At 42.4% G+C, this 16342-nt stretch overlaps 2 protein-coding genes across 2 annotated transcripts; one reads left to right on the forward strand and one right to left on the reverse strand.

The window, feature by feature from the left end:
* Positions 1-213: 213 nt before the first annotated feature.
* Positions 214-402, reverse strand: HRG_02140 (uncharacterized protein; the record flags this gene model as incomplete). Its single annotated transcript, XM_044860611.1, has 2 exons — positions 214-340; positions 395-402. 2 exons carry the CDS (start codon positions 400-402, stop codon positions 214-216), a joined length of 135 nt encoding a protein of 44 aa, XP_044724244.1.
* Positions 403-14974: 14572 nt separating this feature from the next.
* On the forward strand, positions 14975-15878 carry HRG_02141 (RNase H domain-containing protein; the record flags this gene model as incomplete). Its single annotated transcript, XM_044860612.1, has 2 exons — positions 14975-15213; positions 15329-15878. 2 exons carry the CDS (start codon positions 14975-14977, stop codon positions 15876-15878), a joined length of 789 nt encoding a protein of 262 aa, XP_044724245.1.
* Positions 15879-16342: the final 464 nt, after the last annotated feature.

The following is a 16342-nucleotide window of genomic DNA, read 5'->3' on the forward strand; positions in this document are numbered from 1 at the left end:
CAGTTACGGCAATATAGGCAATATAAGCGTAATAATATAGGCAGAGATAAAAATAGCGTTTATTATAGGGCGAAGCCCCTAAACTACCCGGGCCTATTCCTTATTATTATTATTATTATTATCTTCGTTATCGTCGTCCTTATCGGCCTCCTCCTTCTTATTAGCGGCGGCGGCGGTCTCTAGGGCGCTAAGGCGGCCCTCTAAGCCCGTAAGCTAGTCGGCGGCGGCGGCGGCTCCGGGGGTAGAGGGGCGGCGGCTAGCGGCGGCGGTAGGGGCAGCGGCGGTAGCGGAGGCGGGCACGGCTAAGGGGACCGCCGATAGGGCGATAGAGGCAGTATCCCTAGCGCCGGGTGCGTTAGAGGCAGAAATAGGGGAGCGGAGGAGTAGGACTTACTTAGGCATAAGGCCCTATCGCTCGAGGGCGCGGAGGTTACGGTAGGCGGCGGCGGCGGCGGTAAGGCGCTTCTTAGTAGCCCCCCGCGCCTACCCGTGCGAGCCGGCCTTCTAAGCTAACGCCGTAGCGAGTAGGACGGGAGGCGCCGCCTTATAGGCGCGGCCGGCTCGCGCGCACTAGTAGCAGCTGCCGCCGCGGCGGCGCCCGGCCTAGTCGGAGCAGTCGAGCTCCTACGACGCACAACGTATATAAGGGGCCGAGCGGGCAGCGCCGGCCTATACTTAGCGCTTATACTATAGGAGGTTAGCGGATAACGTCTATTACGCTTACCTAACTACGGACTTATAGGGGTAGCGGAGATAGAGGCGGGGCCGAGGGCCGGGCGTTACGGGTAGCGGCGGGGACGGCGTCGTTACCCTAAGGGGCGACGTAAGAGCGAATAGCGTAGTAGAGGCGGCGGCGGCGGCGGTAGGAGCGGTGGCAGCGGCGCGGGTAGGAGCGGCGGCAGCGGCGGAGTCGTCGTCGGCCGCGGCTAGCACGGCGTCGACGAACGACTCCGCACGCTCTAAGAAGGAGGAGGTAGGAGAGGGAGAGGCGGATATATCTATCGCGGAAGTTAGCACGACGGAATACGGCCTCCCGCTCTATAAGGCGCGGAACTTACTAGTTAGAGTTATTATTATTATTAAGGCTATTATTGCTACTACCGCTACTACTACGAGTATATATTAATAGAGCGGCCCGTATAGCTAGGAACGGACTAACGCCCTAGGTAGAGCGGAACTTACCTATTAATACTATTACTACGGTTAAAGAAAGGAGAGAAGGAAGGGAAAGGGGAAGGGGGGGATGCCGCCTTATATACCCCTTAGTAGAGGATACTGCCTAAGGCAGAAGGGACGGGCAACCTAAGGCTTATATAGGTCTAGACTAGCCGCCGGCTACCTAGGGGCGTATATAATAGGTTACGCCCCTATTTAAACGGCTAGCCGGCCGACGAGTATAGAGCCGGGTCCCGGCTGCCTAGGCTAATAGGCGCGGGGATAATAGGGCTAGTAGGGCCGGCCCTATTAACGGGAAAGGGTAGGGAAGAGCCCGTAGCACGGGCCTAATTATATAGGAGCCGTTAATAGGGCAGCGCTACGCCGCGCTCGAGGGAGGGTATTATATAAGAGTCTTTAACTATTATAGGTAATAGGCTTAGGCCGCGGCCTAAGCTATATAGTTACGTACGGAGGGCCGGATACCGTAAGTATAGGGGCGGGCTAGCCGCGTATAGAAGAGCTCTATATAGCTTATTAATATTATCCTATAGACGGTACCTACGTATACGCCTCTGCCTACTTTATAATAAAAGCTAGTAGAATTATTTTATTATTATTATTATTAAGATTACGCTAAGGACCTAGCTAAAAGTATCTAGAACTTTAATATTAAATAAGAGGGAAAAACTAAAGTACCTAGGGGAAAACCCTCCTCTCTTTTAATATAGGTCCGCCTTAAATAAGGTTATAGTAGTAGTATATAGGAAATTTACGCTAGCTACTATAGGCTCCTCCCGCGAAATTATATCTTAGCGTAGGCCCTCTTAGGCTATAGCCGCTACTATCCTAAGCGGCTATAGCCCGGGCTCGCTAGCCCGGGCCTAGGGTTATAGGTAGTAGTCTCTCTCTAAGGGCCTAACTCGCGGGCGCCTCTATTTACCCTAGCTCCCGCGTTATAGCCGCGTAGCCGCGGTCGCGTTAGCTTATTAGTCCGTTAGTTAGTAAGGTAGGTAATATCCGGTTACTAGGCCGGGCGCTAGTATAGGTCGCTCCTAGGTAGGGCCGGCTAATCGAAATTTAGTCGGCCGGCTCTGCTAATCGTAAATCGGTTCTTATCTAGCTATATAACTTCTTAATTAAAGGCGTAGCGGCCTATATTTACCCTCTATCTTATAGTTACTAATTAAGCGCGCTTAGCTCGCGCCTATATATACCTACCCTTCCCCCTTAGTTCTATATATACCTCCTCCTATCCTTTTATTATCTATCTCTTTTATAGGCCTAACTACTACCTTACTTACCTTATTCCTATAACTCTAGGTCTCCTTAATACTATATCTAGTTTACTTATCGTTGCGTTATAATATTTAACTAAGAAGCCGACTTAGGTAGTAGCGGCTTGCTTCCTTTAAAACCCCTTCTTTATAAGAAAGTCGCTATAGTAGCGGGATCGGAGCGCTTTATCCTATATTTTATATATATTAAGCGTCTTACTAGTAAGCTTACCTATAAGTCCTTTACTAGCTATTAAAACTAGTCTTATATATATTAATCCTAGCTTTATCTTAAGTTAGTCCTACCTTTAGTATTTTTACTAACTTTAATAGCTATAAAGGCTAAAGTATATATTACTTACGCTAACTTTAACTAGTCTTATTATTAAGTAAGTAACCCCTTCCTACTATAGTACTATCTAAGTTTAGTATTAATCTATATTCTAGATTACCTTTAAAGGTAAGGAGGCCGCTAATACCCTTTACTAAGTATAGTTTAAGGTTAATAGCCCTTCCCTTATTAAGGGTTTAGTATAAGAGCGCCTTTATTATACTACTTTAGAAACTTATATTTATATTAGTTAAAAGGCCCCTACTACTAAGGGTAAGGGCGCGTTAAGCGAGTCTGCCCCTAGTCTAGCTATAGTTACTAAAAATATAGAAACGCTTATATTAGCTTTTACCCGTTTTATAGATAATACCTACTATATATATAAGTCCTTAGAAAAGTACTTAGGTAAGTTTAGCGACGCTATTAAAACCCTAGCCTAGGTTAAGCCTAAGTTGCTCTTAGTTACCTAAAAGACTCTTATAGCAGTTAATAATCTCGCCGATTATTTCTATCTTATTACTAGCGATAGCCTTAATATAGAAGATAGCGGCTTTAATCTTACTAGTCTTACTAGGCCCGTTCTAGCCTTAGTCCCTATCGATAAGGGGAAGGGTAAAGGTAAGGGTAAGGTAGTAGCCGCGTTTAAGGCCCTATTTAAGGCTAAGGCTAAGGTATCTATACCTACGGCTATCGTAGAGCCGGCTTAAGAGCTAACCGCGTCTCCTTTTAACGCCGAGCTATAGCCTAGTAGTTCTCCTAGTACTAAGCCCGCCCTAAAGCGTCCCTATCTTACGTCGCTTACTAATCTTACTAACGCTCCTAACTTTATTTAATAGCGTCTTTATAGCCGTTACGGTTTAGTCTTAGCTAAGATCGTTATTAGTCTTAACCTTAATTAGATCTATAGTTATAATATAGGCTATAGTAAATACCTTTATACCGCCGCCGGTATAGGTCTTACCTTAGTATAGACCTTAGTTATTACTCTATCTTATAAGCTAGCCGTTTAAGCTAGCTCTAGTTTAGGTTTAAGGTTAGGTCTATTTAGTTATCGTTAAGGTTCTTATAGCGGTAGTAGTCCCTATACTCCTCGTAAGCCTTAGGTTACTCCCTCCTATACTCCGCGTGCTACCTTAAGGGGGTCTCGTTATTCCTACCGCGATAATAAGGCGGACGTTACTACTAACGAGCTAGGCTAAGGTTATAGTTTAAGGGGGGGCTAGTTATCGGCTTTATCTTAGTTCGGTTCTAAGTTAGGTCTTATTTAATTATAGTCTTTTAGTAGTAAGTCTTATTTTATAGCTATTAAGGTTAGTTTAGTTAGGTTATATTAGTTCTATTTAGTTTATAGTTTAATTAGCGAGGTTTACGCTTAGTTTAGGTCTTGTTCGGTTAAAGCTATAGTCTTATAATCGTAAGTTCTCTTTCTTCCTAGGTCGCTTTAGTAAAGGAAGTAGTTAGCTAAGGTAGTTTTAATTAAGGCCGCTCTATCCTTAGCGCGACCCCGGTTTTATTATCTAGTATATCTATATATAGCCTCTAAGCTAAGTTAAACTAATAGAGCTTACCTAAGTAAAGGAACTATTACGCTAACGGCGCTACTATCCTTTTCCTTTAAAGGCCCGCTCTTATATTACTTATATCCTAGGCCTATATTAAGAGAGACTCCCTTACCTTTACTATTAGTAAATAGTCGATTATTATATAGTAAATAGTATCCTATCTTTATTTATAGGTATATATTAGCGAAACTATATTAAGGACCTATTAGTTAAAGAAGAAGTTATTAAGCCCGATCTTTCTTATATATATCTAGGTAATTACTATACTAATATACTTAGGGAGGCCCTTATAATAGTCTAGTATTATCGCTTTATCGAACTAAGGTAGGAAGTTAGTAAGGTAAAGGGTAGTCTAGTATTATCGGATTATATCTTCCTTAGCGTTCTATTAAGCGGCCTATTCCTTATTTAGCCTTTTAAGCGACTTAGCTTTATCTAAGAGGTCGTTTAATCCTATCTAGCTTTAGACCCCCCTTATCTCCTTCGTAAGGGGGGGTCTACTTAAAGGTAATACCGCTAAGGGTCTGCCCTCTCTCTAGCATCGCCTCCTTTTAAGTATACCTACGACTATATTAAACGCGCGTTAGATTTAGCCTAGGAGCCCTAAGTCCTCTAGCCTCTAAAGGGTATTTATTATTCTTTAGTTTAAGTAAAGGTCGATTAAGGGCACCTATACCTCTACTTTAACTTAGTAGACTAAGGTCGCGTAGTAGGTACCTATTACTACTTAAAGGTAAGCTAACTAGTCCTAGGTAAGGTCCTACGCGATTCTATATAGTTTCCCCCTTATAAGCGTTATCTCGTAAAATATAACTATAGTATAGGAGATTAAGGACTATATTACCTTACTATAGACTTCCCTAGCGCGTAGTAAGGTATAGCCTTACGTAGATACCGCGAGCCTAGTTAGGGCTATAGTCTAGCGCTTTAACTTCGCTTAGAGTTATTTTAAGTATACCTTTTAGTATAGTTTCTAGTATACCTAAACCCTTAATAGGCGGGCCTCTTAGACCGGGGTTACTACGTTAGCCCTAAGGTAGACCGGCGTCGTTATCGCTTATCTCCTTTATATAAAGTATAGTAATTCGCTCTTTAATAGTTCGAAAGTAACCGCGAACTTAGTCGCTTATTCTATATATACCCTTTAGGCTTCCTTTAAGCGTATTACTATAGTAGCCTTATTAGGTTTAATACTAACTATATTTATATTATCGGCGAAGCTAATAATATAAATACTATATATTATACTAAGCCTTTTATATAGGGGGGTTATATAGTATAGAAATAAGATTAAGGATAAGGGGGAGCTTTAAAAGACTCCTATTAATACTTAAGTTAGCTTTAAAGTCCTCCTATTAAAGTAAAAGGTCGATCTCTTATTACTTATAAAGCTTTATATTAGGCTTATAAGCTACCTAGGGTATCTCTTAAGCTTTAGTTCCCTTATAAGCTTATTATAGTTAACTATATTAAATACGCCCTTAATATTTAGCTATAGGAATAATACGATGCCCTTCTAGGCCTACGTCGCGTATACTAGTTCCGTTACTAATAGGATCGCCGCCTCTATAGAGCGTTCCTTCCTATTCCCTATTTATCTATTTAGTAAGATACCGTTTGCCTCCGCTACTCCCGCGATCCTTTAAGCTAGTATCTACTTAAGTACTTTTCCTATTATAGGTAAGAGGGAAATTAGTCTTTAACCCCTTAATATATAGTAAGCGTCTAGCTTCTTACCTAGCTTTAAAATAACTACTACGTTCGCGTTATAGAACTAACCTAGGAAATATAAGAGTCGGGTATAAGCGTTAAAGATTATAGCTAGTCGCTAGACTAAGGCTAGGCTATACTTCTTAATAAACCTTAAAAGGACGCTATCTAAACCTATTACTTTTTAGCTTACTATCTTACTTAGCGCCCTTATAATATTAGCTAGCTAGATCTATTAGTTAACTATAAAGGTCGCCTTAGCTATAGGCCGGGGTAGCCCTTAGGTCGTGCTAGCCTTTAGTAAGAAGAACTTAGCGGCTAGTAGCTAGGCCTTCCCTTTAAAGGTTTCTATTAGTCGGTCCTTACCTTCCTTAACTAATAGTAAGATATAGGTTAGTTCTAGTAGTAGCCTATTATAGAGTCTTACCTACCTCTCTATATTCTAAAGCTTAGTATTATCGGCGCTAAATTCCTTTAAGAACTCGCGCTAGTAGGCCCTCCTCGCCTTATAAACGGTCTACTTTTAAGCTATAGACGCCTTATATAAGTCTTCCTAGTTCGCCTTATTCCTTTCCCGCTTATACTTCCTCCTCGCCCTCTTAGCCTTCCTTATTGCCCTCCCTACCTCTAAGGTAAACTATATATTGCCCTTAGGTAATACTCGCCCTTAGCGTAGAACTATAGCTATCGCGATCTACGCTAAAATAGTAAAGATATAGTTTAGGTCCTTATTAATATCCTTAAGCGTTTAGAGTATTAGCTAGTATAGTCTTAGCTAAGATATAGTCTTAGCTTTAACTAGCTTTACTTTTACTTCTTTCTACCTTAGGGCCGGTTTAGGTGCTTAAGCTTAGGTATCGACCTATAATATAATAGTTTAGGGGATATAGTCTAACCTAGTTAGGTCTAGGTTAGGCCCGGTATACTATATTCTAGTCTCTAGCGTTACCTAAGCTAGGTCGATAGTACTATCCCTTTAGCTATAGAAAAATCTTATATACTCCCCTCTTAAGGTAGCGAGTTTAAGTTATAGCCTTATTGCCTCCTATATAAGTTATATCGCGCTATCTAAGGTTCTATTATATCTATCCTAGAGCGGGTAATAGATATTAAAGTCCCTTACTATTACTATAGGGTGCTTTAGTTCGATTATACGTAGGTTACGTAGCGCTCTTACCCTCGCGGCCCCCGGTAGTAAGTAAATTGCCTATAGTCTAGTACTATCCCCGAAAATTACCTCGCTTTAGTCTAGTCCGGACTAGGGCGACTAAGTCCCCGGCCCGAGCCTTTTATATACGTATAGCGCGCACCTCCCCTCCCTATAGACTAGGCTATAGGGCGCCGCTCTAGGGGGGGGGGGCCGCCTCTTAGTATAGCTTCTACTTCCTATAGTACTATTAGGTCGAAGCCGGCCTAGTAGTAAAGCGCTAACTAAGCTAGCTCGTGTTTCTTCTATATATTCTAGAATAGTACTTTTAGTTATATATAGGTAGGGTTAAGGTAAAAGGGGTCGTCTATATAGGGAGGGAGGCGCTCTATCTCTTAGCGCTTCTCTATCTATTATACCTACGAATATCGTTTATACTTAGTTCGGCCTCCCTAGCCCTACTAGCTAGCGGGTGTCTTAAGCTCGACCTCTTATCCTAGCGCGGTCTACTTAGTCTTATATTCCTATAAATAATTATTAGTAATTATAAACTACTAAATAAAATTATCTTTAATAAAGGAAGTATATTTATAGCTAAATTTTAGTAAGCTCTTATAATATAATTAAGGACGAAATATATACTTAGTATTACTTATTACTTATAAATAAATAGAAAAATAAAACGACTTAACTAAACGCTTAAATAATATTTATAATACTATACTAGCTATAAATAAAATAATTAAGTTAAATAGCTATTAATCTAAAGCTTATAATAGCTTAGTTATAAAAATAACTAAGCTCTTACTAGTATATACTAATTATAGATATAACCTAGAAGTATTTAAAGTTACTTAATAAGGACTATAAGTAGAACGAGCGATACTATAAGTAGATTAACTATAAAAATTATATAAAGAAATATAATAAGAACTTTAATTTATTAAAGAATAAATATCTACTTACTATAATTAGAAAAGATTATAAGGACTAATCTTTTAAGAGAGAGATATAGTCTACCTTATATAATAAAATATTAAAATAAAACGACTAAGTAATAAATTAGATTTTAAGAAACTTAGACCGTTTAAGGTTAAGAAAACTATTTTAAAAGTTAACTATAAACTTTCGCTATTAATAATAATATAGATATACCTAATATTTTATATCTTATTATTAGAACTAGTACTATAAAACGCTAAACTATAAGAGAAAATTAAAGTTAATAATAATTAAGAATATAAAGTAGAATAAATACTAAATATAAGAAAATAAGGTTAGTAATAAGAATACCTTATTAAGTAAAAGGGATATAGACTAAAGGAAAATACCTAGGAACTACTTAAGCACTTAACTTACTATAGCTCTCTACTTTAATAATTTTACTAGAAGGTTTAAAAGGGATTAAAGGACTAAGATCTATAAACTCCTTACTAATACTAAATAAAAACTAATTCGCTTTATTAAGAACGCTTAATAATTATAAGTTATTTACTACCTAATACTTATATATATTAAGTATAGGTAAAACGCTATCCTTAGTATTTACTTCTTAAATACTATAACGAAATAACTTAGAACTCTTTTTTTTTATATAATTTTAAATCTTCTAAATATAAGCTAAACGATTAATAGTAATAGATATTTACGACTAAAGGTTTATAAGCTATACTTAAAGCTTTAATAAGGCTTCCTTAGCTTCCTCCTCTTTAGAATATAGCCTATACTACTCTACTAATAATTTAGTTACTAAAAGAAATATATTAGCTACTATATATAGAAAGAATTAAAAGATACTTATAAGAAGAGGCTACTAAAATACTATTATAATAGGGACGACTACTAGTAATATAATTATTATAGCGTAAAGAATTTTTAGCTATTTAATAATTTATCTTTTTTACCTTAAAGTATTAAGTATATAGTATATTAATAGGATCTCTACTTAAGTCGATATATTTAATAAGAGTAGCGCGCTTAAAGGCTTTTTAGAACGATTTTTTAGTATATAACTAAATATACTATTAGTAGTATATCCTAAAAGAATAAAGAAATAAAGAACGATATACTTATATATAATATAATAAAGGTATATTTATATATAGCGGCTAAGGTAGCTATAGTTATCGCGTACTCTATATACGTTAATTAACGCTATCGCTTATATTTAATAGGCGGCTATATCTTTTTTCGTGATAGTTATAAGCCCGGGCGGAGGGGTTACCCCTCCGGGAACTTCCCGGTAACTACGCACGCACTTTTAGCTAGCCTAGCGCGCATTACCCGAAGGCCCGTAGTTCGAGTCCCGCTAGCGCAATTAAGCGCGGTTTTAGTATAGGGCCTGCCTATATAAAAATTCCCGCTATAGTCTAGGATATCTAGGTATCCCGGGACGAATCAACCCGATATCCCTAAGGGGGTATATCGCGTACTCTATATACGTTAATTAACGCTGTCGCTTATATCTAATAGGCGGCTATATCTTTTTTCGTGATAATAGTAAGTCTTATAGATAAGACTAAAAGGAAGGGAGATATTATATTATAACTATAGCTACTAAGCCGCTAATAGTTAACCGCGTTAAGCACGTAATACGGTTTAATAGATAAATAGTTAGTATAACTATTTAATAGATATAGGATTAAGGGGATCGTAGAGATCTAAGTAATCTAGGATTAATAAGATTACTATACTTTATATAATCTAATATTAAGGATTATAGCTAGGCCTATAATCTAAGGATAGTCTCTATAGGTATATATAGCTACCTACTTTTACTCCTTTAAATAGATAGCTTAATTTTAATATATATTATAATTATTATAATCTCTATTATAATCTTATCTTTAATTCTAATTACTTAATTACCTAGTTATAGTCTATAGTCTATAACCTTTAACTTATTACTAATATAATATACTTATTATTACTTAGACCACGCCCTATTATATCTACTCATATAAACCCCTTAATAGGTTTATCCCTTAGGAATAATACCGGTCGTTATAGCTATATATCGGTATAGGCGTAGATAGTAAGATAGAGAGCGACTAGTACTAGAATTTAAGAAAGCTATTAGCGAACTACTCTATAAAGCTATGCTTAATCCTAGACGTAAATTATTTAGCGGCTTAGTTAAATAACTTATAAAAAGCTTAAAAGACTACTAGTTTAGCGTTATATATATTAGTCTACTCTTAGGCGACTTTATTAGCCCTATCGACGATAGAAACTAGTTAGAGAGTAATAAGCTCGGCGGCTCCTATCTTATAAGGCGTGGATTTATACTAAGCTCCTTCTATAGCGGCGGCGTCTACGCCGGTCGCTAGGGTAAGACACCGATCGGGCGGATTAGTACCGGGGAGTTAGTTCGGAGCTAAGCCGTATAGGCTAGTATAGTAAGGTTAGGCGGGGTATAAGTACCTAGATCGAAGGGATCTAAGCTAGTATACAAGCTTATAGTAGATACTATAGCCGCTACCGAAGCTAGTGCGAAGCGCGGCTTAATAGCTTTAAGATATAGATATTAAGCAATTTAGTTAAAACTACGCTACTTTCTTAATAATTATATACTAAGAACGTATAATAATAAAAGGAAGGCTATCTTATAATCCTAAGGAATATAACTACCTTAGGGTAGCGAATTTACTACTTACTACCTAGGCTACTTATATTTATTAGCTATTAAACGCCCCGCTATTAATAGGTTACCTAGAGGATTAAGGGAGGGCCGCTTAAAGGATTATTATAAGGCTATATATCGGGGACCTATAAAGACCTTATATATAGGGCTAGTTTAGTGCCTATATAAGTTACTTAAGGGTCCCTCTAACTATAGTATAAATAAGGCCTTATAGCCGATTCTTTTTAGCTAGATTATATATCTTTATCCCTTCTTATACTACCCTTACCTTATAAGTACTAGAATAATAATATATCGATAGTAATATTACTATACTTACCCCCCCTTCTACTTACCCCCCCCCCTTATACTCTACTAAATAAGATAAACCTTACTAAAAAAATCTAATTTTTAAACTACTTATATTTCGGCGAACTATAGATATATAAATATAAAAGATATATTATTTAAATAAGAATTAAATATACTAATTAGGCCTTAAGTCTTTTTATAACGCGACCCTATTAGGTAGTATACTAAGGAGGCCTAGATACGTTAACCTTAATTACTAAAGCTATCTCTATCTCCGACTCTACTACCTCCTCTAACTAGTCGTAATCTACTATAACGGCTTTCTTTAGACTCTTAATTTCGAGGATAGCCTTACCGGCCGCTAAAGCTTCGGCGAGATATATAAAGCGTCTATTTAGGTTAGGGATCGCTCTTCTCTTTCTTCCTCTCTTTAGCCTATCTACTTCCTCCTCTAACCTAGTAATTTTACTACTATATTCTACTAGTATCTATTCTTAAGTTTCCTAGCCTTTCGCTATCTTAGTATATCGCCTCTAAGTTATAGGTATTCTATTCTTACTAAGATTATAAATATAGCGGCTAGATTTCGGGGTATTATTAGAGTCTAAAAACGGCCTATATTCTAGGGATGCCGTAACTTTATCTTCTTAGATCTTAGGATAGCCTAAAGCCTTAGAACGCGAGATTAGCTAATTTCTAGTAGTTCTTTAACCGGATAAGATATTTCTTATTATTATTCCCGTTTAACGTGCCGTAGCATACGCACGTATAAAATTAACCTTATTAATAGGCGTAGAATCCGTTAAAGAAGTCAGTCTATTAAGCTCCTTCCGGTAGGCTGTCTTTATAGCATTAAAAACACCGTTGTATAATAGCTAGAGGCTATAAGAATAGTGAGATAGAAGATAATAATAGTAGACATTGTTTAGAAAGCACGTAGCCATCCACTTATTCTATCGTTAAATCAGCAGGCCCTCATTGTAAGGCGCACAATCACGACGAAACAGAGAGTGAAGAACGGGGGCCAGTGATGCTATCGCACGGAGGATGAGCAAGTGAGGGTTTGGTGCAGACAGGGATTATAAGGTTTCCTAGATCTAATTGGTTTAGAATTTGTTTATGCAAGGGCGCATCGTTCCGCAACTGAATGATGGTCCTCAAAAAGTGGGCCGGAATTCGGTAGCTCGCAATACCCTAGGTCATACTTACCCCTATCACCAACACTCCTCATCTTGATATTCTTACTGTCATTTACCATAAGTCCTACGTCTGCCCAAGGGCTTTTACGATGATAGTGCCTATTATCTATGCCCGCTATAGCGAGGAGAGGCCGGCGGTTGATTTCGTCAGCAACAGGAGCTCGGCTAGGGCAACTAGGAACTGCCTGAGCTGTCGCGACTAGCGCACTTCTCATGTTAGGTCAGTCTCCCACTTTGGAGGTTCAATACTAACGAATTAAAGTACGCTAGGTCCAGAGGCGCGATCCTAAGGTTAAGGAGCCTCATCACCGCTCCTACGTCAAGTGGCTCTCTCGCTTCGAAGAGAACGGACGAAGATGCCGGCCTATCGCCTACAAAGGATAGGTCGGGAACTCGTCCAACGCCGCCAGAGACACTACAACAACAATCTTCCGTAGCTAGAAGCTTGTTTAGAGAGCACAGCAGCCAGCCTCATGTTGTATTAGGCACGCCGCTTCCAGCAACCCAACAAAGCCGGCGGCTCTTCAGGGCACTAGCTCCCTCGCCTCCCGTGCAGCGAACGACCCATCCAAGAGTCTCACTCTAATGCATCGACTGTCCGAAGTAGCCCTGGTAGTATTAGAGATTACAGTTACTTGGCTGGTAGATTCCATAGAGGTGGGAAAGACTCGCAAGATGATTCTGCCGGGGCTAGGGCGAGAGCCAAGCGGGCCGAACGACAAGGTCTGCTGGCAGCATTTCACGGACCGAGTCGGAAATATCTTTGGTCAAAGTGTAGGTGTCGTCGTGCTTTCTCGAGACGACTGACGAGGACTCGAGCACCTCAAAGGCATTGCCTAGTCTTGAGCCGTCTAAAAGCAGACTGGCCAAGTCCGGGGCAAGACCCGAGGCAACTACGCCTACGTGCTCGATTTCGCCTTGAGCAGTCCATCTTTTTCGCGGCCTGGCTCCGCGAAGCAACACGTCGATAGGAATATTGTCCGAGGCGAGACGGAGAGACGATGCGCGGCTCAAGGGTGCTTGTTTTGCTTGGGCTGCTTCGAGGCAGTGTCATAGTACTAGGAAAAGGTGCCGAATGTGGCATAAGCCTATATGTCTCGTTAATAAAGGCGGACTCCACTAATGACGATTAGTACTAAGCGAGGAACCGTGGCTACGGCCAGGGGCTGTACATATGATTTTATTAAGGATGTTAATCAAGGGGGTGAAGTCTGCAATCTTGTGGCACATATCTGAGCTGACGGAGAGGCTTGTGAGGGCAGCTAGGTAGTCCTTAGTCGACGCTCTCTCCCAGCTACAGGCGGATAAGCAGGGGAGCTACATGTAGCCATGGCGTTGGCTGCACTCACTTGGATGCGGATCGCAGCAGGCAGAGAAGGCCGGTGAGCTGCGCGGGGGGGCGGTTGACGACGGGGCCAAAGTGGTGGAGAATGGCGGCCCATCTGGAGCCGATGCGGAGGATGTGATAGACCTTATGCCTAGTGCCCTTGACAAATGGCAACGCATTCTCGATTTCGCGCACGATGGGATCGACCGACTGGCCCTTGTGGTATAGCTGGGCGAAGGCGTATCAGCAAATGCGTCGAAACAGCTGCTGGATCTCATGCTCGTGTTGCCCCTCTCAATGGCCAGGAAGACACTGACAACGGCGCCGCCGGTAGAGCAGCCACCCACCTGGCCAATGTCGAGCTCGTGGCCGTTTCCAAACACGCTGGTTGCGCTGTGCGGCGAATACGTCTTGACCAGGTCGGCGGCGGCAGGGGACAGTCGAGGTGGTGAGTTGTTGCGTGCCTTGACGAGCAGCTGTTCTCGAGACGGGTCGGGCAACGGACCGTTGGCTGCTGGCGATGATGACGGCGACGACGACGGCGATGGCGATGGAGCTTGTTTGTGTTTTCGCGGCTGCTTCCGTACTCGAGACGCCGTCGGGCCTGCAAGCCTCTTCTTGCCTTGTCGGATAGTAGCGTCGTCGAGGTCTCGTGGCAAAGGGATATAGAATAGATGCGGCGCCTCTATCAACGCTTGCTGGAGGATGCCGGCCTATGCGCACACGAGTCCACGAGTTGTTGTTTTTACTGAATGGAGGGGGAAGGGGGGTGGAGCGGTTACCTCGCCCGTGGATGTCGGAGAATTGCTTGGCGCGAAACTTATGGCATAGGCAGCACTTGCCAGAGGCGCAGGCTTTAGCGCAGACGAAAGGTACTTTGGGGCCAGGACGATCTATTGGGGAAGGTCCGTTATTATGTACCTCGCACTATCAAACCAAATAAATGTGAGGCGTGGCACAGATAGGAGTTTGAGCTGCTTTGTCTGGCCCACTCGCTTATCATGTGCGTCCCCAGATACACCGATAAGGGTCGTGGCTGGCGGTGCTCTTCACCGCTCTTTATCTGACACGTCGGTGCCATATGGACCCCAACGTCTCCACCATCAACTCCGTCTTCAGTTTCTCACAAAGCCCACCCAAGTTCGCCAACTACACACCTCGGAACAACCCGAACCCATGCCTCTTGGATGGTACCTAGCCCAGGGGCTAACACCGCTCACCCCAAGTAGCAGCGATGACGACGAGGGTCCCTGTGAGCTCCCGGACGGCAGGCTGGTCTGTGGTCCGCATGGTCTGGTGTCCTGCGGGAAGTGCTGTGTAGATTACAGCTTCATGGATGACGTTCTTGCTCACGACAGCGAGGACGACGACGACGATGGTGCTCACCTTGATCCGGACGACGAGACCACCAACTTGGAACTAGCCGCCAACGACTCGCACGCTGCGAGTTCTACTGCGGGTCGCTCGAACAATCTGCCGATCATGGTAGAAGCCCCTCAAATTCCCTTTGATCTTTTGGGTCCTAGATTGAGACGAGGTAATGGTCGGCACTTTCCAACCAAGTTCGTCCCGTCGCCGGCTTCAGGAACGCCCTCAGAGTTATTTTCGGGCCGGAAGACCCATATACTTGTCACAAGGAAAGTAAATGCATAGTTGATGGAAGATAAAGCTAACATACTCTATCAGATACACTTTCCGAAATGACCACGGCAAAGTCCTCATCCGCACCGACGGTGCATGTCTGAACAACGGCCAACCAAACCCAAAGGCCGGCTGGGCTTTCTGGCACGGACTTGATCATTTGGGCAAGCGACTTATCGCCTCTGGCCACCTAGAGAAAAAGGGACCTTTTGGCGACGATAGCATTCAGTCTAGCAACCGGGCGGAGCTCCGCGCTGTTATTGCAGCCCTGCGCTTCCGACACTGGCCAGGCGAGGGGTTCCACACGTTTGTTATCGCCACCGATTCCGAGTATGCGGTTGAGGGTTCAACCAAATGGGCCAAGACGTGGATCGAGAATGGCTGGACGACACGGGGACGGGCCGACGTCAAGAATAGGGATCTGTGGGAGGTGTTGCTGGGTGAGATCGAGGGATACAAGGACTACGGGATGGCTGTCCAGTTCTGGAAAATCCCGAGAGACTGGAACATCGTTGCTGATGCAGCTGCGAAGGACGCTGCCGCCGAGGTGGATGCACCTGATGAGTGGAGAGAAGTTTTCGGGATAAATTGTTAGATCAGGGACGGCGACACGATAGACCACGAATCCCGTTCATCCTCGTGACGAGCTCTTTACACATAGGTCGTTCTTCCCGACTAGTGGACTAGCTAAGCTAAAGAAATAATATAGTTGGCAAGCCGGCCGCATAGCAGGCCGCGGCGAGGCTGTGGCCTCGTGGGCGTGCGCCAATAGCCTCCTGCTCTACCCCGCCAATGTGCCGACAAACTCATACTGCAACTGCCAACACGATAGACCTCGCCTTCTCGAACATTGCTTTGGCTGATGCGGTGGTCGAGGACCACCTCGCTACCAGCTCCGACCGCTTACGCTCACCATCACCCAGCCCGAGCTTGCTGCAGCGCCTCCACCGGTTGGGAAGATTCGTTTTACCTCTGGCGAGGGATTAGGAGGTCTCGTCGTGATGGGTGGAAAGAGCGCAGCGGCGATCGAGCCGTCAACCGCTTCTCCTCACGAGTTGG

The sequence above is a fragment of the Hirsutella rhossiliensis genome (assembly GCF_020360975.1).
Source record: "Hirsutella rhossiliensis strain HR02 chromosome Unknown scaffold00002, whole genome shotgun sequence".
Lineage (NCBI taxonomy): Eukaryota > Fungi > Ascomycota > Sordariomycetes > Hypocreales > Ophiocordycipitaceae > Hirsutella > Hirsutella rhossiliensis.